The sequence below is a fragment of the Gossypium arboreum genome, chromosome 11, assembly GCF_025698485.1.
Source record: "Gossypium arboreum isolate Shixiya-1 chromosome 11, ASM2569848v2, whole genome shotgun sequence".
Lineage (NCBI taxonomy): Eukaryota > Viridiplantae > Streptophyta > Magnoliopsida > Malvales > Malvaceae > Gossypium > Gossypium arboreum.
This window is the reverse complement of record NC_069080.1, coordinates 135,516,376-135,543,893: the sequence shown is the minus strand read 5'-3', so window position 1 is coordinate 135,543,893 and position 27,518 is coordinate 135,516,376. Positions and strand designations below refer to the sequence as shown.

Sequence of the window (27,518 nt, the reverse complement as noted above, 5' to 3'; positions counted from 1 at the left end):
GAGTGGTATTTCTTTTATGGCAGAATCTAACTTTCACAGTGGATAGGAATCATACTTGAGGGCAAGCATGGACTAAGTAGGGGAAATTTGATAATGCTCTAGAATAACGTATTTTTATGTATTAATCATGTGTTTATTCTGGTCTTGATCCTACTAATTTGAGCTATTTATATCTTTTTATCGATTAATGACTGATTTGGAGGCAAAAGTAAAATTAATGGACAAAAGTGCGAATTTGGAGACACATTGGGCTGATATGCGACATAGAAAAAAGATTGTGCCAAAAGTGCGAGCATGGAAGACACAAGGACTAAAAACGCAAAAAGAAGAGATTTTATTTTATAAGACTCCATTTTATTTATATTAGGATAATTAATATTAAGATAATTATTAGGATTATTCAAATTTAGGATTTTATTTTAATTATCTTTATTTATCTTTAATTAAATGTATTTATCTTTTTAGAATTTAAGTTCAATTAGACTATCTCCTTAGTACTATAAATAGGGGGTGAAGTGACTCTATTTGGGGTTCATTTTTTTCTGTAAACACTGTCCCCTTGAAAGTCTAGGCTTTTGTTTCTTCATATTTTGTTTCAATAAAATCCCCTTTTCTATTTTTATATTTATTTTCTTTTCCACCATTATCATGAGCCACTAAAACCTATCTAGCTGAAAGTTGTCAATATTCCCCAAAAAGGGTTCTTAAGGCCTAGAATCCGTACTTAGCCTTCTCGCCAAGTATTCATCGTTTCTCCGCACTACGGGCTGACGCTTTCGTCCATGGCCCTTAAGAAGTAAGCTTTTCAGCATATGCAAAGGCGGCCGCTTTGTATGTTTTGGAAGGATTACACAGTCAGTTCGTTAACTTACTGCGTTAGAGGTTGGCAAGCTAAAGAGACAAAATGGTGTGGGATTTGCCATTGAAAAGCGTTGATCTAGCATAGATTACTGACTAGAGTCAGGTTCCCTAAAAATCGTAAGTCTAATCTTTGGAGCTGGTGGTCGTAGGCGTCTTCTTCCACTATAATTGGCTTACTTGAGTTGAGAAGGGTTATTTAAAAATCGAGGATTGAACCGAAGGCGGAATGAGACAACTGGAGGCTGGAATCTACCAATAAGAATTTCTTTTCCTTTAACTCTCTTTATTATTTTTATATATTCTCCATCTCAATTTCCGTCATTTATTTAATTTTGCAATTTCAATTTAATTTAAATACTATTTTTATTTTTCCAAATCGAAATTCTTAATTCTTTTTTTTTATTTTTTCAGGAATGCAAATTTTTTGGCCAAAAAATTGTCCAAGATTTCAAGAAACGAGCATTCGTACAATCTGGTCCATGAGGATTCGACCCTACTTCCCCTTTACTGTTATTTTTATTATTTTACAGGGAATAGGATATTTTTGGTGCTCTCAATGACCGCATCAGGGTAGCTGACAAAACAATTTCAATTCAGTTGCTCAACTTTCAAAAAATAATAAAATAATCACTAGCGTTACAGATGTAACAGAAAACTGAGGTGGACCACTAATTTGCCATGCTGACATCCCATGTGGAAACGACAACCTCTACACCATCCTATTAATTTGCAATATTTGACCAGAACAAAAAAAAAAAAAAGTGGGGGAAGCAAAAGATGGAAGGGAAGAACACAAATCTATATGCTCTTTTTTTCTTCTTCTCTATGTTAAGTGTTTTTTTTTTCATTTTGTTTGTTTCTTCTGTCTAATCACTTTATCGAACTTGTTAGGTAAAAAAGAAAGGAAAAGACAAAAAAAAATTAAAACTAAATTAAGATTTAAAAACTAATAAAATACAAAAAAAACTCATATCTTTCTGTCTCCTTCTTTATTTTTCTTATTGTCCTTCAATCTTTTTTTTTTTCTGGTTACTTATGTATTGTTATTGACCAAAATTAGGCGAGAAGGGACTGTACCAAAGTCGAGATATCTCAACGCGTTTTGATTTGTTTAATGTTGCCGATGAGAGAAGGGACGACGGTGGCGAAAGAAAGGGAGAAAAGCAAGATGATTTTGTGAAAAGAACATAAGTAAAGAACTAAGAGAAGCGAGTGTAAAATGACTTGGGAAAATAAAAAGGTTAAGTCGTTTTTTCAGTTGACCAGTAAAATAACTTACATAATTTTAAAATTTTTATTTAGATTTAATATTTTCTAAAATTAAAAATATTAAAATTTATATTAAAATTTATAATGAATTAACATTAAACTATTAAAAATAATAATGTAATGTGATTATTACATACAATTATTTTGAACTTGAATTTATCTAGGTCGAAAAACAATAGTTCTACATTTCAATACTATTTACGATAATAGTTATAGAAATTGATGTCTGAGTCCCACATCTATTTTAACTTCCCATGTGAAAGTCATCGGTTGTGGTGCTTGAATATTGCAGGTTCCGCATCTCCATGGCTTAGATCTTAGCTACTGCCTACCCAAGCCCACAACTGTTTCCTTCTCTATTTTCCCATCTTAGCTACGTTCAGTCCACAAAATAAACCTTTTCCAGTTCTTCACTCTTTGTCTTCTACTCCCCTCAGATCATCTTCTGCTCCGCATTAGCTTGGTGTTTGTAACAACGGTTTCCTTGTTTCCTTATTATTATTTGAATCTGCTCCCAGCCTCCCCTCTCTTATTCTATCACTTACACTTTTTGCTTGACTTTTGAATACCCCTTTCCCCAGAAAAACATGGAAGTTATTACGGGCACCGCTAGCAACCTTGTTGCCGGAGTTGTGGGATACTTGTTCCAAAAAGTTAAACGTAATTTCAGCTATGTTTGCCGCTATAGAAGAATGGTTTCGGTTTTCGAGAAGAAAGTCGAGACGTTGAAAGACAAAAGAGACGGAGTGCTGTTAGATGTTGATGCTGCTGAAAAGAACGGCGAGAATATATACCCCGAAGTCAACAGCTGGCTGGCGAAAGCCGATAAAGTGACCGGTTCAGAGTTGAAGGAAGTGAAGGGTCTTGAAAACGAATCAAAGAACAAGTGTTTCATCGGCTTGTGCCCTAATTTCAAGGCTCGCTATCAGCTTAGCAAGAAAGCAGAAGAAGGTGCCGCTGCCGTTGATGAACTCCTCCAGCAAGGCGGATTTGACAAAGTATCACATCGGGATGTCCCGCAGCCCATATTGTTTGTACCTCCTAAAGATTTTGAGGACTTTGATTCAAGAAGGCTGATGTTTAACAATATCATGGAGGCGGTGAAAGATCCTAATGTCAACATAATAGGAGTGCACGGAATGCCTGGTGTTGGCAAGACTACGCTTGTAAGAGAAGTTGTCAGACAAGTCAAAGAAGATAAGTTATTCGACTCGGTGGTTATGGCTGTTGTGACCCATACTCCTGACGTCCAGAAAATTCAAGATCAAATTGCAGAAATGTTGGGATTGAAATTTGAGGAGCAAAGTATGATTGGAAGAGCAAGTCGTTTGTGCCAAAGGTTGATGAAAGAGAAGATTCTTATTGTTTTAGATGACATTTGGGCAAAATTAGACCTGATGGAAGTGGGGATTCCTTTGGGAGACGAGGATCAGGGATGCACCATATTGCTGACATCCAGAGATCTTAATGTTTTGTTGAAGGACATGGATGCTAAAAAGAGTTTTCCAATCGGAATTTTAGAACATGAAGAAGCATGGCATTTCTTCAAGAAGATTATAGGAGATGTTGTTGAAAGTTCTGACTTGTTGCCTATAGCAACTGAGGTAGCTAAAAAATGTGGTGGTCTACCAATTGCCATTAGAACACTTGCGACGTTTTTGAGAAATGAGCCTCCATTTGTATGGGAGGATGCTTTGCGACAGCTAAGCAAGCCATCGTCGAGCAACTTCAAAGGAGTACCAGCAACTGTATATTCAACTATAGAGTGGAGTTACGATCGTTTACAAAGCGAGGACCATAAACAGACTTTCTTACTTTGCAGTCTAATGGGTCATAATGCTTCCCTTGATTTGTTGCTTGTGTTTGCAATGGGGTTAGGGTTATTTCATGGTGTCAGTACAATTAAAGATACAAGGAACAAACTGTTGACAGTGGTGAGTCATCTCAAAGCCTCTTGTTTGTTACTTGATGGTTATACCAATATGCACTTTGATATGCATGATCTTATTTCTGATGTGGCCAAGTCAATCGCTTCTAAAGGCAACCCTGTGTTTGATTTAAGACGCAAACATGATTTGAATGATTGGCCAGATGATGAAACAATGAAAGAGTGCGACAAAATAGTATGTGCTGGAATGAGCGAGCTTCCTGATCAGTTGAAATGCCCCAAACTTACTTTTTTATGTATGGGTAGCAAGGATCCTTGGATGAAAATACCAACAACCTTTTTTAAGGAAACGAAAAATCTTAAAGTCCTATTTTTGGTTGGCTTGAACTTGCCTTCATCAATTTCTTTGCTAGGAAACCTTCGAGTACTATGGTTGGTTAATTGTGTGTTGGGAGATATAGCACTTATTGGAGAGCTCAAGAATCTGGAAATTCTTAACATTATGAGTTCTGATATTGAAATGCTACCCAAGGAAATTGGACAACTGACTAAGCTAAAGCGGCTAGATTTACGTGGTTGTTCCAAACTCAAAAGAATTCCACCTGGTGTCTTGTGTAAATTGTCTAGATTAGAAGAACTAAATATGGATAAGGATTTTGATGAATGGGAAGCAGATGGACACTCCAGCCTGCAAAGCAATTCTAGTCTTGCTGAATTGAAAGCTTTGTCTTGTTTAACTGCTTTAGAAATTCATATCTCTAATGCCAAGATTATTCCCAAAGACTTCTTCTTTGAAAAGTTGCAAAGATACATTATTTTCATCGGAGAAGCATCGCACTGGGATTGGGATTGGGATTGGGCTTGGGTTCAAGAATACTCCAGAACACTAAAGCTTAACCTGCAGACAAATATTAGCCTTCTTAATAATGGAGTTAAAGTTTTATTAAAGAAAGCTGAAAATTTATATATAAATGAAGTGAAAGGTGTGGAGATTTTGTTACATGAATTAGAAGTTGGGAATTATTTTCAGCAATTGAAGAATCTGCATATCCAGAATGGTGAGATGGTCCAATATATACTTACAGAGAGTGATGCAGTTCAGAAAATTGAATTTCTTGAACTTGAGTCACTGACACTGCAGGGTCTACCGAATCTCATTAGCTTTTGCTCCAAAAAAGAAGGTTCAACTTCCATATCTCCACAAGAAATTTCCCTTTTCAAGCAAAAGGTACTTAAATACTTTTTTCTTCATCCACCGCATGCATTTTAGTCCCCTCTCCATTAACTCTAATTACATACCGCTCTACTACAGTTATTTTGAAAATTTTCTATAATGTTTTGTGTACTTATAGGATTAAAGACAGCATTATTCAATTACAAAAACAATATTCAGTTATACAAATTATTTTAATTTTTGTAATGTATTATGTAATTATAACTACATAAAATATTATCCAATTAGCCAATTATTACAAATCACTTAATGTTTTGTATAAACTAATGGAAATATCAAATTAATTAGCTTTTTTTTTCTTTTTTTTTTTGAATTTGCCTTTAATAAGATTAGAATTGGCAAGTAAACAAGTGCTCATGTGCAGATATTGTTTCCTAAGCTGGAGAAGTTGAAACTATCATCAATTAGCATTGGCAGAATATGGAGTCCCCAAGCGTTTTGTTCAACTCAAAATTTGACAAGTTTGATCATTAAGGGCTGCGCCAACTTAAAACATGTTTTAGCCGACTCCATGCCTGAATATTTGCAGCACCTCAAATGCTTGGAAATTAGTGAATGCAAGTACATACGGGAGATAATATCAACTGATAAAATGATCCAAGAAACATTCAGAAGCGGAGCTCTAATCCGCTTCCCCCGATTGAACTTACTCAAATTGAAGGGTCTTCAGAAACTCATCGGCTTTTGCCATGAAGATCATACTGTTGAATTTCCAGTCCTGACGATTCTTGAGATAGAAAATTGTCCAGAATTGAAGGGATTCATACATAATTCTACGAGGAAAGATATCCCTACCCATGGAGTTTTGTTCAATAATAAGGTGCTCTTTTTAGTGCAGCACATTTTTCGTTTTTCTTTTTCCCTTTTTTTTTTTTTTTGTTATTCTTAACTCTTTTAATCATTGCTACTATTGGCATGAATAATGAATTGTAGGGTGATTTTCCCAACTTGGAGAAAATCACAATCTCCCATTTGAAGAAGGTAAAGAGGATATGGTGCAACCAACTTCATACGAATTCCTTTTCTATGCTAAAAGAGTTAACTGTTAAGGAATGTGATGTGTTGTTGAACATCTTTCCACTTTTTCTTTTGGGGGTTTTCCAAAGATTGGAGAAATTAATAGTGACCGATTGTTCTTCACTAGAACAAGTGTTCCAACTCCAAGTGCAAGAGTTAGATATTGAAGAAACATACGTGGTAGACAGTCAATTAAGAGAACTGAATCTCTTTCGCCTACCAAAGTTGAAGCATGTTTGGACCAAGTATTGCAAAAGAAATATTTCTTTTGGAAATCTACGACGAATATGCATTGAGGAATGTTGGAGCTTGAAAACTTTGTTTCCAGTTTCAATTGCTAAAGATCTTCAGCAACTTGAAAGACTTACTATTGATAGGTGTGGGTTGGAGGAGATTGTTGCTAAGACTGTTGAAGTATCAGACAAACAGGAAATTTATTTTGCATTTAATCAGTTGTCCTTCCTTAAACTTTGGTGTCTATCGTACCTAACATGTTTTTACCAAGGAATGCATAGAACAACATGGCCTGCATTAAAGCAATTGACAATATCTGGGTGTGGGAGGATTAGGATATTTGGTCATGAAGAATCCCAAATCCGACCTTCAGTTTTCCTTGTTGAAAAGGTATGAACTACCACACCTTTTCCTTTAGCAAAGTTGATAAATTGTATTTAAATCATTTTGTACCTCTCAACTAATACATACAAAATATTCAGTTGAAAATATAAAATAATTAAAATAATCATCAAATTCATATTTTTTCCTATCTAACTAATAATCTCTAACGGTTCTAAATTTTATTTTAGCAACGAATTCTTCATAACTCTTTACCGATTAAAAAAAACCTAACATGCATATTTTAAATATAGAAATTAAAACTACAAATACACATCACTTCAAACTATTGATTCCAGAGTTCATTTATGGGCTTATATTATCTGTTATAGCTTTTCTTTTATATTAGGTGTTCCTGTTTCAGTGAAATTCTAAATACCCTACGACACTCATTGTTCTTTCTTGTTTCTTCTTAGGTTATCCCCCAATTGGAGGAGGTTTCACTTAGCCAAGGTGATATTGCGATGATAAGTGACGGCCAGTTTAACGCTGACTTATTTTGCAATATAAAATTGCTTCGGATTTCTTGCTATTTTGATGAATCAGCTGTTTTCCCGATTTCTTTCCTTCAAATGTTTTACAATTTGGAATGGTTGGAGGTGGTTTCTTGCAATTTCAAAGAGCTAGCTACTTTCAAAAGCGATGCATGTGAAGATAAAGACATGATTAGCACGATCTCAAAAATCAAGAAGCTGAAATTGAATATGGTTAACAACATAAGACATATATGGAAGCAAGACTCCCCGCTTGACCATATTTGTGCAAGCCTCGAATGTCTTGAAGTTTTGCAGTGTGGCAATTTGATTAATTTAGGATTAGATCTTTCATCTTTTGAAAATCTTACAACTTTAGATATTTGGAAATGCAATAAGATGTCAGAGCTAATTACATCTTTCAAACCCCAAAGTTTGGTGTGCCTTGTTACAATGAGGATAAGAGAATGTGAAATGATGAGAGAAGTAGTTGCAAGCGAAGGGGATGATACGTCATATGAGATTATTTTCATAGCGTTGAAACATTTGGAGCTTCATTTTTTACAAAACCTCACAAGCTTTTGTTCAGGCAATTACACCTTAAGGTTTCCGTCCTTAGAACAAGTTACTTTGAGCCAATGTCCTAGAATGAAGAACTTCTATCAAGGAGCGCTAAGCACACCAAAACTGCATAAAGTGCAGTTAACAAAAACAGATTTTAAGGGACGTTGGGTTGGTGACCTTAATGCCACCGTGGAGCAATTATACAAAGAGCAGGTACTGATTTAAAAATTCATTGAAAGATATATACACATTTATTTATGATTTGTGTAATTTATTTTCACAATAGCTAGGGCTCTTGTTAAATATGTTGGTATGAAAGTTCGACTTTTTGATATGTTGCTTCTTAGGTTGGATATCGTGGTCTAAAGCATTTGAAGTTGTCAGAGTTTCCGGAGTTGGTAGGCATATGGAGTAAAAATCCTCAAGAAATGTTGGATTTTACAACTCTTGAATATCTAGAGGTTTTTGATTCCAACAATTTGAGATATATTTTTAACCTCTCAATGGCCTTCGGCCTAAGGCAACTCCGGGAAATGGAAATCAAGAGATGCGGAAAATTGGATCAAGTCATCAAAGAAGAGGATTCAATTACAATGGTTGAGGAAGCAATAGCAGATGGTAAAAAGATCATTATCATATTCCCTCGTCTGCAATCCATTATAGTGGAGTCTTGTCCAAATATGACAAGCTTTTACCTTGGAAGTAGAGATCTTGAATTTCCATCATTGGTTGAAATTAAGGTAGCTGACTGTTCAAACATGATTACTTTTGTTTCTACATTTTCACGAGAGAAAGATAAAGAAACAATAATTGGTGGCGAAGTTGATAACATTTCTACATTTTTCTCCGACAAGGTTAGTTTTTCTTTTAATGAATTTTCATTTATACATTTAAATTATATGACTAGTCATACTCATGAGCTATATCTTTATTTCTCGCTAATGTCATCTACATTCCCTAGCAACTTGAAGAATGAAACAACAATAAAGGAAGCACTTAGAAAGAACATATATATTTTTTAATTTTCTTATCTAAGAGGTTTTGTGTATTTTCTGTTTTTAAATATTTTTAGTAATTAACTACTATTTTTAAAATCCTTGACCTATCTCTTTGATTGGTAACTGTGAAAAAAAAAAAAAACATACCTATCACATTAATTGCAAGTCCTACTATGAATGCTATCCTTATTAGAGGGAGTTTACGGATGATACATTAAGTGCCCTTCTTGTATTATCATTGGTAATTTTGAAGGGTTGTTTTCACATAAAATTTATAATAAATTTTGTTTAATTGCTATGAAAATGATGACATTTGTTACTTTATTTATTTGTTTATTGTGGAATTACATGTCTTTTCTAGTCAAGTAGTTCTCACTATAATATTTTTGTATAATTATTATTTGTTTATTGTTTGACTCATAATTATTATTTAAATTATTATGTTTCAAAAGTAAAATTATATTGCTTTAGTCATAAATAATGAATTTTAATTATTTACATAATAATTAAATTTATATTTTATATATAAAAATTTTGTAAATAATATATTTATATTATTATATATTATTTAAAACTATTGTCCTAAGTTTTTTTTTTTACTAATAGGAATTTTTTATTAGCACAATATTTCTTCTCAAAATCATTTATATATTTTAATTATAGTTATTAGTTATTATTTTAAATAATGCTGCTTTCCATGCATTGAATATGGTAGAAATGTTTCATTTATTATTTAAAAGTTTTGTAATATTATTAAAAATATTGATCCACAAAATATGTCAATTTTGTGATTGCTTTAATTATGATTTGAAAACTTTTCTCTTATTATATTTGAATTGTCAAATAAGTTAATATTTTAATTAAATTAAAAATTTGAATAAAAATTAGTTACAATAACTAAAAATGCATTATATAAAAATTAATTAAAAATTAAACTCGTAAAATCATGTACAATACATGTAAGATTAGAAAGTAGTGTGTGTATGTAAGTAGTTACATACAAAAGGTCAACCAAGGTAATTTTATATTAAATTCATTTAGATTATTAGATGAACGATGATTTCAATTGTCTTAATTGGCTAAGGATTAAATGAAATTGTGATACCATAAAACGTATATCCCTTTCCAATAATTTAATGTCATTTCAACATTTTTATCCTAAAAAAGAATCAAATTTAGAATTATGTGTCAATTTTTTTAGATGAAAATACTTAAATGACATTAAATTATTGGAAAATGATACAAGTTTCATGATATCCCTGTTTCATTTAATGCTTTCTCGTCTTAATTATATAATTTACCAATGCCTTCATATAAACATCAATGAGCTAACATTTTATATAATTTATTTCCAATTGTAATTTGCTCTTTTTATCATTATGTAGGTTGCTTTTCCCAACTTGGAGAGAATCACAATCTCCCATTTGAGGAATGTAAAGAGGATATGGTACAACCAACTTCATACAAATTCATTTTCTATGCTAAAAGAGTTGATTGTTAAGGAATGTGATGTATTGTTGAACATCTTTCCACCTTTTCTTTTGAGGGTTTTTCAAAGGTTGGAGAAATTAATAGTGACCGATTGTTCTTCACTAGAACAAGTATTCCAACTCCAAATGCAAGGGTTAGATATTGAAGAAACATACGTGGTACACAGTCAATTAAGAGAAATGAATCTCTTTCGCCTGCCAAAGTTGAAGCATGTTTGGACTAAGTATCCGAGAAGAAATATTTCTTTTGGAAATCTACGACATGTAATTATTTTTGACTGTCAGAGCTTGAAAACTTTGTTTCCATTTTCAATTGCTAAAGATCTTCAGCAACTTGAAAGACTTACTATTGATAAGTGTGGGTTGGAGGAGATTGTTGCTAAGAGTGTTGAAGAATCAGGCAAACAGGAAATTTGTTTTGCATTTAATCAGTTGTCCTTCCTTAAACTTTGGTATCTACCGTACCTCACATGTTTCTACCAAGGAATGCATAGAACAACATGGCCTGCATTAAAGCAATTGACAATATCTGGGTGTGGGAGGATTAAGATATTTGGGCATGAAGAATCCCAAATCCGACCTTCACTTTTCCTTGTTGAAAAGGTATGAACTGTCACACCTTTTCTTTTAGTAAAGTTTATAAATTGTATTTAAATCATTTTGTACCTTTCAACTAATACATGCAAATATTCATTTGAAAATGTAAAATAATTAAAATAATCATCGAATTCATATTTTTCCCTATCTAACTAATAATCTCTAACCGTTCTAATTTTTATTTTAGCAACGAATTCTTTGTAACTCTTTAGCTATTAAGAAAACCTAACATGCATATTTTAAATATAGAAATTAAAACTACAAATACACATCACTTCAAACTATTGATTCCATAGTTCATTTATGGGCTTATATTATCTGTTATAGCTTTTCTTTTATATTAGGTATTCCTGTTTCAATGAAATTCTAAATACTCTACGACATTCATTGTTCTTTCTTGTTTCTTCTTAGGTTATCCCCCAATTGGAGGAGGTTTCACTTAGCCAAGGTGATATTGCGATGATAAGTGATGGCCAGTTTAACGCTGACTTATTTTGCAATATAAAATTGCTTCGGATTTCTTGCTACTTTGATGAATCAGCTGTTTTCCCGATTTCTTTCCTTCAAATGTTTTACAATTTGGAATGGTTGGAGGTGGTTTCTTGCAATTTCAAAGAGCTAGCTACTTTCAAAAGCGATGCATGTGAAGATAAAGACATGATTAGCACGATCTCAAAAATCAAGAGGCTGAAATTGAATATGGTTAACAACATAAGACATATATGGAAGCAAGACTCCCCGCTTGACCATATTTGTGCAAGCCTCGAATGTCTTGAAGTTTTACAGTGTGGCAATTTGATTAATTTAGGATTAGATCTTTCATCTTTTGAAAATCTTACAACTTTAGATGTTTGGAAATGCAATAAGATGTCAGAGTTGATTATATCTTTCAAAGCCCAAAGTTTAGTGTGCCTTGTTACAATGAAGATAAGAGAATGTGAAATGATGAAAGAAGTAGTTGCCAGCGACAAGGATAATACGTCATATGAGATTATTTTCAAAGCGCTGAAACGTTTGGAGCTTCATTTTTTACAAAGCCTCACAAGCTTTTGTTCAGGCCATTACACTTTAAAGTTTCCATCCTTGGAACAAGTTATTTTGAACCACTGTCCTAGAATGAAGAAGTTCTATCAAGGAGCACTAAGCACACCAAAACTGCATAAGGTGCAGTTAACAGAAAAAGATTTTGAGGGACGTTGGGCTGGTGACCTCAATGCCACCATTGAACAGTTAAACACAGAAGGTACAGAGAAATATATATTTTTAATGTTCTCTTTCTAAATTTTATTTTAATTGTAGTCGTATAAATACATCTAATGTTGAATTTATAAGCTAAAATATAAATGGAGGCCTCATTTTTTAATACCTGACTCCTTATATAATTACATAACGTTGAACTGTCTGAAAACATTTTTTCCGTTTTCAATAGCCGAAGATCTTCAGCATCTTCAGAGCTTAAATGTTGATAGCTCTGGAGTGCAGGAGAGTGTTCCAAGGAATGTGGAAGGAGTAGAACACAAAAATTGGTTTAAATTTAATCAGTTTTCCTACCTTATGCTTTGGAATCTACCAAAACTCATGTTTCTACCTAGAAATGCACAGCACAACGTGGCCTACGAAAGATCATTACGACATCCTCATGGCCTCCATGACCCGTTTTAATGCAGGTTGCTGCGGATCTCAGCTGTGGCAAAAATGTGATTGGGACGATCTTTGGAATCTTAAAGCTACCCCCAAGATAAAAATTTTTATTCGGGACGCATGCTGTAATGCCATAGCTTCCACAGAGAATTTAGCCCAGAGACATATCATAGAGAATTCGAGTTGTCCAAGGTGTGAAGAAGGAAAGGAAACCATCGAACACATCCTCTTTTTCTGCCCACCAGCTCAAGCAACTTGGAGAGCCTCGACGTTCAACCACACCCCTTCCCCTAAGGATTTCCAATCCTTATCCGATTGGTGGCTGAAAATCAAGCAACTTCTTCAGAACTCGGGAGCAAATACGGATATGAGTTTGATTGCTTGGACGTGTTGGGGCATTTGGAAGGCGCACAATGAGTGGATGCTCGAAGGCCGTGATGAGGACCCGGTGAACACATGGAACAATGCGCTCAAAGGATATCACAACTTCATGGAAAATATGCTCCCTCCAAAAGCATCAGCCATTAAACTAATCTGATAATGCCTCATCTACTACCACTGTTCTTCATTGGAAAGGTATATGACCATTCTTCACCCTTTATTGAAAGATAGTTCATGTGTTTTTGGTTGAATAATCTACTACTTCCTCTCAACCAAATGCATTTAATGAAAATAAAAAAAAAAGGTTATTTTACCATTGATCTTTTGTATGTTTCCCTTTTTATTATGAAGTCCTTTTCCTATAGGATTATCTTAGCACCTTTGCTCTAGCTTTTTCAGCTATGTCAATGGCCTCTTTTAGCACCTTGATAATGATAAAATATTACTGAATTTAATCATCAATGCATCAAATTTGTTAAAGAAGTGGACATTTTCCATCCTAAAGCCTCATTATATGAAAAACCAAAAAACAAAAATGCTCATTATATGAAATAAGATGTTTTTTTTTTCTATTAAAAAAAGATCGAGTAGAACTTATTATTATCTTTCATTGTATTTGGTTTGCTTGCCCTTGCTTTATTTGCTTCTTGCTTTGGTACTTGTTTAACATTAATACAAAATATAAAACTTCTTGAATGATTAATTAAAGGCTAAAATATGTCAAAAGCCCATGTACTTTTTGTAAATTTAGAATTTGGACCTAAATTTTGAAATATGAAAAGTAAATATACTAAATTCTTGAAAATAAAAGTAAAAGTACTAAATTCTAAATTTGTAAAGTGTATAAAGACTTATGGCATATTACTTAGTTAAAATTGTTTATCAAAAAAGAAAAAAGTGGCTACTTGATACATTAGCAGTGCACTTTTTAACTCCACAAGCAAGAGTTATAAATTTGTCACGGGTCTCAATTCTTTTATATATTCATTTTCTTTTTAATTTTTTAACTATACCTTATATATATTTGTCATCACCTCAACTCTACTTGTATTAAACTTTTATATTCTGCTGCAATTCAAAAACTAGTTAACATATTAATGTTTTAGCTTATTGGCTTCTCAGATCATGCCTCAACTGGAAAAAGTTACGTTGCATTTCCACCAAAGATTTTCCAATTTGGAAAAGCTTAAGATAATTGCTCGCAATTTCAAAGAGTTGTCTCCAAGGTGATGCTGGTGAGGAGAGAGACGTGGTAATGATGCTCTCAAGATGGTGATGTTACTAGCCATCATGTTCCATAAATAACTGTAATTCTAAATGGAAATTTCTTGTGTGCAATTGAATCTTGACTTTGGTTTTAGATTCTTGGGATTATGTTTTCTGTATTCTTTGGTTTTTGAGATAATTTGATCATGTTCTTCTCTCTGTCTGGGTTTTCTAAATGCTAACAGGATAATATTTTCTGTCTTCTTTTTTCATTTTCCTAACATACAGAATATGTTAGCTTGCTTGATTATCCATAATCGAGATTCATGAACTATCAATTGAATTTTAAATTTAAAATAAGATCTTTAAATATAATTAAAATGTCACATATTTAAATTTAATTGAAGATAGCCTAGTATTCATTATTTAACTTCACTTAGATTTTTTATACAGTAAGAGTCGGATACGTTAGTTCTTGGGGTCAATGGGAGCAAATAACTAAGATGAGAAGCTTCCTGGATGAAATTATTGCCTTACATTTGTTTGTTAATCATATAAGTTGTTAAGAGTCTGCTCTTGTGAAAATTAAGATTATTTTTGGTATTTTTTATATTTGTTTTACAGTCCATGTTTAAGGTTCGTAGTTATTATTTTTAATAATATTGTCTCCGATGTTCAAATATGTGTTCTCCTTTAGCAATGCATGTGTCTTATCATTACACTAAACACTTGTTGGTTCATCAGTATTTTTTATATGTAAATGGTTAATAGTACTAACAAGTGCTTTTCATTTGAGGGGGGGACTGTGATGGACATTTTAAATGTAAATGGATAATCCTACATTATGGACTTTTACCTGTTGACAGATTACCCTGCAACACCCAAATTCATGTTTACTAAGAAGGATTTCTCACATGAGCTTATTCTTTTAATGATGGAAGAGGTTTTGCTCTATCTGCAATATTATCTCAAGTTTACATCTTTGGGAAATCAAAGGTTGTAGTGGCATATAGGCAGCTAAATAAGCATATGTTCTATCACAATGCTGATTCAAGATATTAATATGATGATGAATAAAGAATGTGTATGGTGTATATGGTAATGCATGTCTTGTTGTCTTGTTTATGTATCTTCTACCACATCCTTTTTCATTATTATTATGATGATAAGCTTGCCAAATGGTGTTCTGAGGCTTCAACCAAAAGGAGGACATGGGCATCATAATGGGTAAGTTCCATTGATATTACTACACTACTGGTAGCAGAATTTGTATTAGCTGTATTTTATGCCTCATTCCTTTCCATGTGATCTGGAGTTCTGAGCCTGGTTTGTGTATATATTGTTCAATTCTAATTTGTTTTCTTGAACATAACTTGTCTATTTTTGAAGCAGTTCTTTGCTCAATGATTCCTGCTTGAAATCATTCCGCATATTCCTTGAGCTAACTTCATCGTACGTATTTGCGCAATACTAGCTCATATTTTCATCCTTATGATACGGAACAATAAATGAATCTCAAAGTTGTTTCTCCTGTCTGTTTAAGTGCATCCTTACCTTTCTCCCAACAAATGGTGAATTGAAAACATTAACTTATGCTTTCTTGTTGCAGAGTGAAGAGTGTGATGGGGCATCTGGATGGCGGTCGTGAGTTTCCTCGGTTGTGCATAGGTGGTTCATCGAATCCCATCAGTTTCTGCTTAATTTTTGCATCATAAACACATATCCTTTTTAAAAGGTAGATTAGATGCATATGGTGATTCACAGTTCCATAATTCTATAAGAATAATTTATTGTTCAGGCATTGGAAATCCACCTGGTGCTATGGACATGAAAGCTTATCTTCTGCAGAAGTTCAGTCCTGCGGAGCGAAATCAGGTATTTAGTTGCCTCTTGTCTTTCTCATTAATTACATGTACAACATTGAAGGTTGGTTGATGAAGAACAGAGGAGAATATTGAATACGGGGTATTCCTATTATTTGAGAGATGAAAGTGAAGAGTTTAATGGTTGGTATTTTTGAGAGATTGATGAATCATTGGAACAAGGAGTTAAGGCAGTGAGGACAGAAGTACAAGCATCACCAAAGTTTGACCATTACGTGCCATGGATGATGTTGTCAGTATGTAATGCATGTATAAACCATTTTTAATCAACCCTTCCTTATCTTTTCCTTTCCTTTTTCCTCTATTTGATAAAATTTTACCCTTTTAGCAGCATCTCTTCTTTATATTCTTACATCTGAATTAGTTCATGTGTTTGGTGAGTGTTGAATAAAGGGGGAAGGCAGCTCTTGGATTGGCTCATCCAAAGTCGCTAAATTTTAATGTATTTTCTTGCTTAAAAAATGATAAAAATTTATAATCTGATTTTCCATTTCGTAATCCCGTTTTTGGACTTAGTCCATGGGGCTTGTTGTAAGATGGCCTTAAGACAGTAGAGTGAGTGAAACAGCCTCTTCCATACCCTTTGTTTTCTCCACAATTTAAGCCTTCAAATGTAAACAAAAGAAACTCTTATAATTAATAAATATCCACTTTTTTGAATAAAGAAGAAGAAGAAGATGAGACTGAATTTGGTAAAGGAATTTTTTTTGTCAATGTTATAACAAATCAATAGTCCATTTTGATAAAAGGGGAATGGGAAGTGTCATACTATTGTGTTGATAATGCAAATAATATATATTATTCTTTTGGATGGTATTATTAGGAATGTATTTTTCGATAGCTAATTTGAAGGGTTAAGGGAGCTGCTCAAATAAAATCCTATCACTTATTCCTTTTATGTTTAAATTTGGATGGATTCTATGAGTGAACAATCCATCACTAGATCCATTCCATTACAAGTTTAGCAAAGATTTTTAATGATTATGATTTTGTCTATTCATACATGGAGACATTATATAAAATTATGAGTGTGCTGCTCTCAATACTTGCAAGAGCACTATCTTTATGTTATTAGTACGATATCAAAAATAAAATTTGTTAAAACTAAAATTAATTCAATTTTAATTTGATTGATTATGATGTATAAAATGAAAAAATTGATTAAAAATATGAAAAAAAACTGATTAAAATTGATTAATTTCACACCATTTAAGAAAATTTTAAGCTATTTACACCTTTAATTTTATAATTAATTTTATATTCACATTAAGTTAGATGTATGTTTTTCATTAATTATTTACTATTTATTATTTTTTAATATCAAAATTATTTTAATTAAATTAATTAATATAACCTATTCATCCAATTTAGATAAATAACTATTGTAAGTTCTTTTTAAAAAAAATTCAATAAAATAATAAATAACAAAAATAATTAAGTAAAAGTGAAAAATGGCAAAAGTATTTCATTCTCTCCCATTTTGTCTTTCAATTAGACCGTTGCAGTGTCTCAAATCACCTTTTAATATCAAACTTAAAAACACAATGTCTTCCATTAAACAGAGTGAACCTTCAAGTTTCATTTAAAAATGGCAGAGACAAGTGAATCTCTGCGGCAAATCCCTGCACCAAACCCTGCTTTTTTGGAGTCTCTGTTCCATGTTCTTGACCCTATTTCTCTCATTCTTTCTCAATTCTCATAATTCAAGCCCTGGAAACCCAATTCCTTTAAGGCTTACAACAGAGAGTTCTATAATGGAAAGGGGTCCCACATATGGAGCTTATGCAGAGCTAAGAGAAACAAAGCTGAGAATGAAGAGTGGGATGATGCAACAAGAAAATGAAGAAATCGAACTTAAACAAACCCCAACGAAGAAACAAGTGAAGTTTAGTTCAAGTTTTGGGGTTTCGAGGAAAGGGTCCTCTGTTTTGGCTCAATCGCTGCCTGATTTTTCTGCCACTTTAAGGAAAGAAAATCGAAAGCCTCCGGTTAGGAGTGGGATGGAATTGACATCACCACCAACATCGAGGAAGAACTGGACAAGAGAGAATGGGGTGTGGCCGTCGAATTCGAGGGGGAGTAAATCTGCAAATGCAGGGGAGAAGAAAGGAAGGATGATGATGTTAAAAAAGAGTGTGGCAAGTGTTGAAGATTTGAAAGGGATTTCATTAGCAGTGGCCAATGCTATTAATGGCGAAAACAGGGGAGGGAAGACTGGTGCCCGAAGTGTTGCTGGGAAGGGTAATACTACTTTGGGGTATATATAGTTTTAGTAAATAATATTAAAGGTTTGAACTTGACTTTGATTTTCCGGGTTTCTTGATTGGATTTTGTTTGATGTTTTTACAAGAATTGGTACCACATGTTAGAGAGATTTGAAACTTGTATTGTTTGCAATGGGAGATTGTTGATCTTCCTTTGAATGACTGAGTTGAATTGTTCAATAAAATCAAGATTGAAGAATTGTGTGAAGTTTCGAATTACTTTGTCTTGTCAAGACACATCCATCAATGCTCATGCATAATATCCAATGGCTCTAGGCTGATGTCTCTAGTTTGTACTCAGTGTTGTTTCTTTCCTTACAGTCTAAGAAAAACTGATGAGCAAAGAGAATATTAGATATGCAATGGTTGATACTGTGCATGAAAAGAGAAAATATTTTGTGCTGCAACATGTAACCAAAGGTATCTCCTTAGCTACCTTCATTATTTTGGTTCCATCAACTCGGTATCAGGTGCGCTTCCCATGTTGACACTAGCTTTTTTGGTAGGTAAACAGAATCAAAGCTCACCATTACGAAGCCAGATGAATTTTTAAACAATAATAATTTCCCAAAGGAAAATATGTGGAAACAATTATAACAAAAACAACATTTTAATGAACTTAAATCTACTTCTTCCTATATTGACAATAATATCACTGCAAATCGAGTTAAGACTCAATTGACATCAAGATATATTTATTTTAGTATTTTACTAAAAATAATTTATAATAGAATTAACAATTTACCAGTAATTTACTTATAAAACGTTTTTTATAATTTTCATTACTGTTATTGTGAGAGTAAATTTTTTACAAATAATTAAAAAGCATATATTTTTGGCAATAGGATATATATCCATCTAAATATTATCATACAATATAACTTGTAACAAAAAACATGCCAAAAAAAGTGCCTAAAATAACAAAGCAAACCCTCTTTCCCTTTAGAGACAACTGAGAATATAATAGTAAACAGAAACAGAATGGGACACCTATATCATTGGATGATCTCAGGGGTCCCTCAATTCACAGCGACACAGAGTTCAACTCAAAAGAATTATACATCACTGTGACCTACGCCTTGAAGGGTTTAACGTATTTGTAATGCCCGTGAAAAAGGTTTCAGTTCATTGCATCATAATCATCCAACATCTCATTGTATTCCAACACTTTCCTCCGTATTTTCGACGTGTCTACCCATGTAATAAAGTCTTCCATGTTCCTTGTTACAAGGAATGCAGGGCCTGTCACTGTCTCTGGACCGACACGAATGTGTCCCTGCTCAACGTACGTGACTGCTTCTTTCAAGTGTTCTGCAAACTTTAGGTGCACCAACACAGTTGAGAGCCTACGCCTGCAAGCAAATAATATAATAACAGAGTAAACATACCAAAGAAGCAATCCACGTGAAGCACTTCCATGTTTGCTTTTAATTAGGCAAACAAAACACAAACCATTCTATGCATTCATACGAGCTATGCATTTGAACAAGTATTTGCTTACCTACAAAAAGATGACACTGATAACCGATCGCATAGAGCCAAGGCTTTCCTGGTTGGGATTACGCCCATATTGTATCTGCCAATGATAGGAAATGATATATGAACCAAAGTCTTGTACTTTACCCTAAAAACATTTATATCTGCCACTACACTGCTATTTTTTCGATTCCAAAACAAAAGGCTCTTTTTAATAGGAATATGTCGAATAAGAAAATTATTTAGAAGATTAAGTTGCTTATTGGTGTAAAACTAAAAAGATTTTACGTATTTTGTAACATTTTATATAATTAATATTTTAACAATTTAATTGTTATATTTCATATTTCATTCATATAGATCATGCATGTTAAATTTAGCGTAAATTAAAAATACCTAACTATTACTTTTATTAAAAAAATTACAACTTTTTAGAACTCCATTATTGGCACATTGACTAAAAGTGTTCTCTTTATAAATAGGGTCACAAGTTTAGATAGTATGGATTCAGACGCGGATACGGGGCTAGCAGGGGCCTTGGCACCTCTAAAATGGAAAATTTTTATTTAAGTCATTAAAATTTTTTAAAAATTTTAAATTAGTAAAGGTAAAATTGTACTCTGCCCCACCTAAAATTATAAAAATTTGATTTAATCATTTAAAAATTATAAAAAATAGACTATAAAATATTCAAATTTCACTTACCCCTAAAAATTTATTCTGGCTTCGCCCCTGTATGGATTGCCAACACGTGGAGTGTGCATATGTTGGCTCCAATTTAAACAAAATAGAAAACTTAAAAATTTGTCAAGTTGGCTTCGCTTTATAAATGAATAGGGTTGAGAAAGAAAATCCAGAAAATAAAAGTTAATCTGAATCGAAATGTTTGAATGAATTATTATACAAGTTAAAAAATTGTTGTTACTTGAATTAAATCAAATGCTATTTTTATTTAAATTATAATTATTTTTAATTTTTATGATGCAAAAATAAATATTTTATATTTAAAAGAGTGAAAATAAATTAAAAGCTTTATAGTAATGAATGATTAAATTTTTTTGAAAAACCGATACACCTTTGCAGGAGACGACGTTTTTTATTTTACTTTTTTGAGAAAAAAAATCCCGCGATGTTAAGAAAAAGAAATGTTAGGTGCTCAGTTTTAAGGAAATTCAATTATTTGTGCGACCAGGGTTAGTTTTTATTGTTTTTGAGAAATACTTTTTCACAGATACTTTTTACAAGTATTTTTGAGTAGTGTTATTAAAATTATTTTGAGAAATAAAATATTTATTTTAGATATGATATTATAAAGTAATAAATATATATTTAAATAATATTTAAATTAGTTAATATTATGTTGTTTTAATAAGAATATAAAAATAATTTATTATAATTGATTGTTAATATTTTAATATATGAAATATAAACTTTAAATATTTTTAAACAATTAATATTAATTATTTATAAATTTTAATTGAGTATATAAACTATATTTTAAATATTAAAACATAACCAATAAAAATTAAATATATTATAATATTTATTTAAAATAAATTTGAATAGAAAGTTAATAACATACACAATATAAATAATATATAAAATATTTTATTTTTAGTCAATTTAAAAACGTAACTATACTAAATTACATAAAAAAGACTAAGGACTATGAATACTATTTTCCTTGTCTGCTTCAAGAAACTCAAGTACTTCTCTTGGAGGAGTGTCAAACCAATTGTAAATCCTCCTTTGTTGCAAAGTCTAGTTTGGTTAAATAATCCAAGCTTCGATTGTGCTCCCTAGGAATGTAGCATAAAATTCATTGTCCTTCTTGAGACAATATACGATGTATTCTTTTAATCAAAGTAAAATTTAAAATCTTCGAAGTACTTCTATGTATGGCTTTAATAACCTCCAAATTATTCAATTGGGTTATCACCTTATCATCATTTCTTGTTGGATGAGTTTTAGGCCATCTAAAATGTTCCACAGTTCGGCATAAAAAACCAAGCATTTTCTTTTGAATTGATTGTATCCAAAGACCCAATCTCCATTTTCATCACACATAACTCCCCTAGCAGCTGCCTTCCTTGATTCCATTTGAACAACACCATCAGTATTGAGGAAAATCCAACCTCTTGTCAATTGTTCCCCAATAGAGAATTCATAGCCTTCAATCGACTCATTTCTAAATATTGAATAAAATTATTTGGCCCAACTAATCGATACTTTGATTATCTCGCTTGAACTCCAAATTTTCCCTTGAAAGATGAAGAGCTTACGGTTCTTCCATAAGCACCAAGCTAGTAGACCAAAGAGGCACGCCTAACTAGCTCCCCCCATGAGAGACCCATTCGTGCAAATTATTAGAAAAAAAATTTAACTATTGATTACATGGTACAACCTGTTTCTAGAGCAATCTCTAATAATATGCAATATATTCTCTGAATCATGCCCACAGATTGGGCAAGAACGATCCACCGCTAAACTACATCTGACTCTTTTCGCATTTGTGAGTAATCTCTGCTTAAGAATAGTCTAGAAAAATAATTGAACTCTTTGTGGCCTCGGGAGCTTCCACGCCTTCTACCATATCTTGTCTCTAAAATTCCATGAGTCTTCTATCATCTTATAAGCGCTTTTAATGAAGAATGCTTATGTCAAAGTGTGGCAACAAGAAAGTCTATCAGGTCCCTCAAAAGGGTATAGAGGGGGAATGCCCACAATGTGTCGAATAAGATCCTCTGGTAGCCATTGCACTCAATGTGTTTTGTTTTTGTAATGCAATGTGTCTTACTATTGCACTCAACACTTATTGGCTCATTGATACTTAAAATAGATAGTTTTGTGGCTTTTTACAGGTACTTACAAATGTCAGTAAAAGTAATTTTTTTTAAAATTGAAACTAAAATATTCATTTTAAAATTGAAACTAAAATATTCACTATCATAGTAATGATGAATTTTCTTACCACAAATACTCTCCGAAAAAATAAACGGTTAAAAAGTAAGTTTAGTTTATATATAATACATGCTATTTATCTTCTCAACCCATCTTAGAGAAGAAACCAAAGAAATAAAAAAAATATAGTGATATAAAAGATTCCCATCACTTCAATTGCGTTGTTTAATGGATCAAAGTAAAATTTTCATTATCATTATAGATTTACGATAGGTTTTGTATAAATTGATTGTCACAACTTTTCCTCCTTTCTTAATTATTTATTTTCTCCTCCTTTTTTCATGCTTGTTCTTCGGTCCTTCAAATGCCAATGCCCCCAATCACCCCTCCAATCAAGCGGCTCCTTTATTTTCTTTCCAACATCAATCTTCTTTTTATTTCTTTTAAAAATAAATTTTAAAAGTCATAAAGGTATTTTCATTTTGTTGAATAAAATATAAAAAATAGTAAAAAACCTTTCCAATCTCTTTTAATTTTGAAATTCAACAAAATTAGATCAATTTTATAATGCCAATTTTAATAATTACTTTCCAACTACAGTTAAAGAAAATAACTTTTAATAAAATACAAGACTGTTTGAAATTTAATAGAAGATAAGATTGGAATGAGAGGAAATGAAATACTTCTCTCCAACAAACATAATTTTCTTTTCTTTTCCTTTTAAAGTGTGAATGCTTTTTCCCATAGTTTAAAAATATTGATATATTTTAAATATAATTTTATTACTAAATTCACTTTTGAATTAATAATTTAAATATTATTTATCATCAAATTTTTAATCAATAGTATGGTAATTGAGATATAATTGTGGTTGTGGGATCAATTTATTAATCAAATAGTTAAATAATAGAAAACACCGTATAACTTTTTAAATAATTTTTAATATATTTGTTATAAAAAACTCATTAATTAAATGAGAAGGATATACTCATGTCCAGTGCCATGCAAAGGAGCCTGTAACTAACGCGCATATTTCAGACCCTTCATGTTTTCTTGGGGTCATTCGGCTTGTTAGGATTGACCCATCTTTTGGAAAAGACTCAAGACTCATTTACTTGAATCCTAATTGAATAGAAACATTTCAGTAAATTGTATTTTATCAGGATAATTATTGTAAATTCTAAAAGATAAACATATATAAAATTTAAATCTCTTAGGACTCTTTTATTGTAGATGAAAACTAATCTCATAATTAATGTAATTTAATATACTATTGGATATGAGAGAACTCATCTATAAATAGAGGTCTCTCCCTTTTTTTGTGATCACTTCATTCTTTCTGAGTTAAAGAGTATATTGATAGTATTTACTTAAGCATATTGTGTGCATTACTTTCTTGTGGCTTTGCAGTTCAATTGTTGCTCTTTTCGTTTCAAGTTGCTTGCGTTATATATTTTTTTGATGTCTTAAAAAATTTCTAAGAAAATTTTCCATTTTGAGGCTTAAGCTGACCTTAAATGGATTTAACGTAAAGAAATTGTTTAAGATTACACGATTTGTCAATTTTAAATTTTAGTCTCGTGATACGTACCTACATTACCCTATCTTTTTCTACTATTAATATTTTAATAACATAATATTAAATTTATTGACTATTTCTTTTATACCCAAACACATGAGAAGCTGATCATAGTTAAATTTAAAACAAATATATGAAGTTTTTAGTTTTTGTTATATAAAATTATTCCGTTTCCTTTCTCTCATCATTCATCTCAAACCACTGTTCCATCACAATTTTTTCCCCTAACTTTTACTTGATTAAAAGGTAGCAACTAGGAAAATTTCTTTTTCATTTGTATATTTTATTAAAAATATATGTAACAATTAAGTTCATGTGTTGACCTTAAAATTTATCATCTCAGATGTGACTTAAATTTAAGTCATGCTAATTATTATTTGTATTTCACTAAAAAAGAATGATAATTATAATTAATCCATTAGCGTAACAACATATTTCAAAGGGTAAATGCTGTCATTTCATTTAATTTTCGACTGCAATTATCAAACTAACTTATTAATAAAATATATGTTAAATATGACTCCTATTTTCAGTCAAATTTGAAAAATAGTCTTTCAGTTAAACTCTATTTACTTGTTTCAATCAAACACTGATTAGTTTAGATTATTTTATTATTATTTGATCTATAAATTTAGCCTATAAATAGGCTCTTTTACAACCTTAGAATATACCCATTAGAGATTAGAACTCATAACACATTTAGAGAAATTTGTGTTTACGTTTTGTGGGTTCTTCGTTTTCGGGTTTTCGGGATTTAATTTTTATCTCTATCTTTTGTACTCTTCGTTCTTTTGCCATTATAGTAAAATTATCTTTGCCCGTGGTTTTTTATCCTCTTTGGAGGGGTTTTTCCACGTTAAATTTGTGTGTTCAATTTCTCAATTTATTCTACTATTTTCTTGTTCGTTGCTTAATCGGGTTAAAATCTTAACAATATATCAATAAAATAAGATCATTTGAAACTTTATAGAAGAAAGGAAAAAAAACATACTTTGAGGGGAGACAAAAATACAAGCTTACCACTACACCACAAACACTATTTTATTCCCCTTTTAAAGTATCACAAAAAATTCATAGTCATACATCATGATTTTTTCTCTGGTTTTAAATTTATTTAGCCCTTTAATTTAAAAAAATATTTAAGTTTTTATTTATATTTTATATTTTTTAATATTTAAATTTATGTTTTTATCAAATTATTTTAAAATAAATAGAGAATGTAATATTTATTAATTTTATTAATGTAATATTTATTAATTTTATTAACTTTGCATTCACAAATATATCGCGTACAACATTAATTTAATTTTTTAAAAATGAAAAATTTTAAAAGTTTGAAAATTTAAAATTATCAAAAAATTTAAAAAATGAAAACTTTATAAAATTTATTTAATACTAAAATTATAATAATATTCTATAATTTTTAGAATTTAAAAATAATAATTAATTATTGACGCCAGTATTTTTAAAAATGCTAGTTTAAAAGTTAAAATAAATAAATAATTCAATAATTTTATTTTATAAAATTAGAAAGTCAAATAAATCATTATGTAAATATAGTTTTTTCTTAAATATATTTAAATAATTCAAAAATATGGAGCAAAAATAGACTTTTAATAGTTTGATGCCACATATTTTTGAGCACCAGTAATAGTTGCTAGGAAGGACTAACAATGATATCAACAACTACGGGAACACCAAGTTCAAGAATTTATTGATTAGATACTTACTTTTCTTAAAATTAACTTAAGTTGGAATCATTCACGTACTAAAAAAATAATTATTGTAATTTTATGTAGGCAATCAATTGCTTGAATGCAACATGTAACGGTATTTTTATGATTCGGAAAAGTCACTCCGACAAATATAAACTAGTTATCAAGCTGATAATACTTTAAAATGACATGTTTTTAAGTGTTAATTGCATATATATTTTGAGTATGATTCCACTAAATTGTACTTTTTATGGTTTTTTATTTTGTAGGGACCAAATTGAAGGCAAAAGAAAATTTGGGGGCAAAAAGCATGAATTTAAAGATAAAATAGGGCAGCATGCGAAGTAGGAAAGAAGTGGTGCCAAAAATATAAAGTGTGAAAGACTTGGGGACAAAAATTCAAAGAAGAGATTTACAAACAATAAGACTCTATTTAAATTTAAATTTTATCAGAATTATTGTTAGAATTATTACTTATATTTAATTTCAGCTTTTATCTTTATTTATCTTTTAGAGTTTTAATAGAAACAAATTAGATTTTCTGTACTATAAAAAATAGATGAAGTGACAAAAATAGGGACTCATCTTTTCTGTAAAAGCTCTCTCTCCCAAAAAGCTCTAGCTTTTTGTTCCTCATTTTATTAAACTTATTTATTTTTTCCTGAAAAGCATGAGCCAATAAACTCATTTAGCCAAAGGTTGTCAAGATTCCTCAAAAAAGGTTCATGAGGCTTAGAACCCGCACAGCCGGTTCGTTAACTTACTGCGTCAAAGGTTGTCGAGCCCAAGAGACAAAATGACGTGGCATTCACCATTGAGAAATGATGATCTAGTGTAAAGCTGTCCCACAAAAGTGATGGTTGGCTAGAGCCAGATTCCTCTAAATCGTAAGTCTAAAATCTAAGTGGAGCTGGTGGTTGTAGGCGTCCTCTTCCACTATAACTGACTTATTCTGTTATGAAAAGGATCACCTAAAAGCTTAAGATTGAACCTAAGGAGGATCGAGATAACCGGAGGTTGGAACCCCTCAAATCTAATAATCCCTTTTCTCAATTCTGTTTATTTTTACAATTTTAATTTCAATTTATACAATCTCAATTCGTCCATATTTTTAATTCTGTCTTTTTTATTTTTTTTAAGTACACCATTTTTCTCAGGCACGATTGTGCTTGGGATCTTGAGGAACAAGAAGTTGTGCAAATTCAGTCCCTGAGGATTTGACCTTACTTCTCTTATACTATTCTTTTCATTATTTTATAGGAATAGATTATTTTTGTGCTTCCAACGACATACCAAAAGCTCACTGAAAACCTTTTATCTGCACTTATAGATGTTGATTCTTATATTGCATGTTATTTTTCTTCTCTATGCATGTTAGAGAATACACTAGGAAAAATTTTGACTTAATTAAGTTGACAAGTCCTATTTTATTATCCTAATTCGATTTTTTTCCGAATCGAGTCAAA

General features: G+C 31.5%; 3 protein-coding genes and 1 pseudogene across 4 annotated transcripts; all 4 read left to right on the top strand.

Annotated features, from left to right (window-relative positions):
* The first annotated feature begins 2,310 nt into the window (after positions 1-2,310).
* LOC128284086 (probable disease resistance protein At4g27220) lies at positions 2,311-6,651 on the top strand. Its single transcript, XM_053021616.1, has 2 exons — positions 2,311-5,246; positions 5,617-6,651. Exons 1-2 carry the CDS (start codon positions 2,718-2,720, stop codon positions 6,139-6,141), a joined length of 3,054 nt encoding a protein of 1,017 aa, XP_052877576.1. The 5' UTR covers positions 2,311-2,717; the 3' UTR covers positions 6,142-6,651.
* LOC108474014 (uncharacterized) lies at positions 6,279-14,453 on the top strand. Its single transcript, XM_017775871.2, has 7 exons — positions 6,279-6,893; positions 7,301-8,134; positions 8,269-8,775; positions 10,305-11,012; positions 11,418-12,249; positions 12,674-13,223; positions 14,151-14,453. The coding sequence occupies exons 1-6, from the start codon at positions 6,279-6,281 to the stop codon at positions 13,183-13,185; spliced, it is 4,008 nt and encodes a 1,335-aa protein (XP_017631360.2). The 3' UTR covers positions 13,186-13,223; positions 14,151-14,453.
* Positions 14,454-15,323: 870 nt separating this feature from the next.
* LOC128284087 (chloroplastic group IIB intron splicing facilitator CRS2-B, chloroplastic-like) lies at positions 15,324-16,444 on the top strand. 2 transcript variants are annotated; one of them, XM_053021618.1, is made up of 5 exons: positions 15,324-15,461; positions 15,627-15,686; positions 15,844-15,902; positions 16,033-16,109; positions 16,256-16,444. In XM_053021618.1, exons 1-5 carry the CDS (start codon positions 15,340-15,342, stop codon positions 16,292-16,294), a joined length of 357 nt encoding a protein of 118 aa, XP_052877578.1. In that variant the 5' UTR covers positions 15,324-15,339; the 3' UTR covers positions 16,295-16,444. The 2 variants fall into 2 exon arrangements, with proteins under 2 accessions (XP_052877578.1, XP_052877577.1); XM_053021617.1 differs by having other exon boundaries at positions 16,180-16,444.
* A 1,195-nt stretch (positions 16,445-17,639) lies between these two features.
* LOC108471403 (uncharacterized) lies at positions 17,640-18,580 on the top strand (annotated as a pseudogene).
* Positions 18,581-27,518: the final 8,938 nt, after the last annotated feature.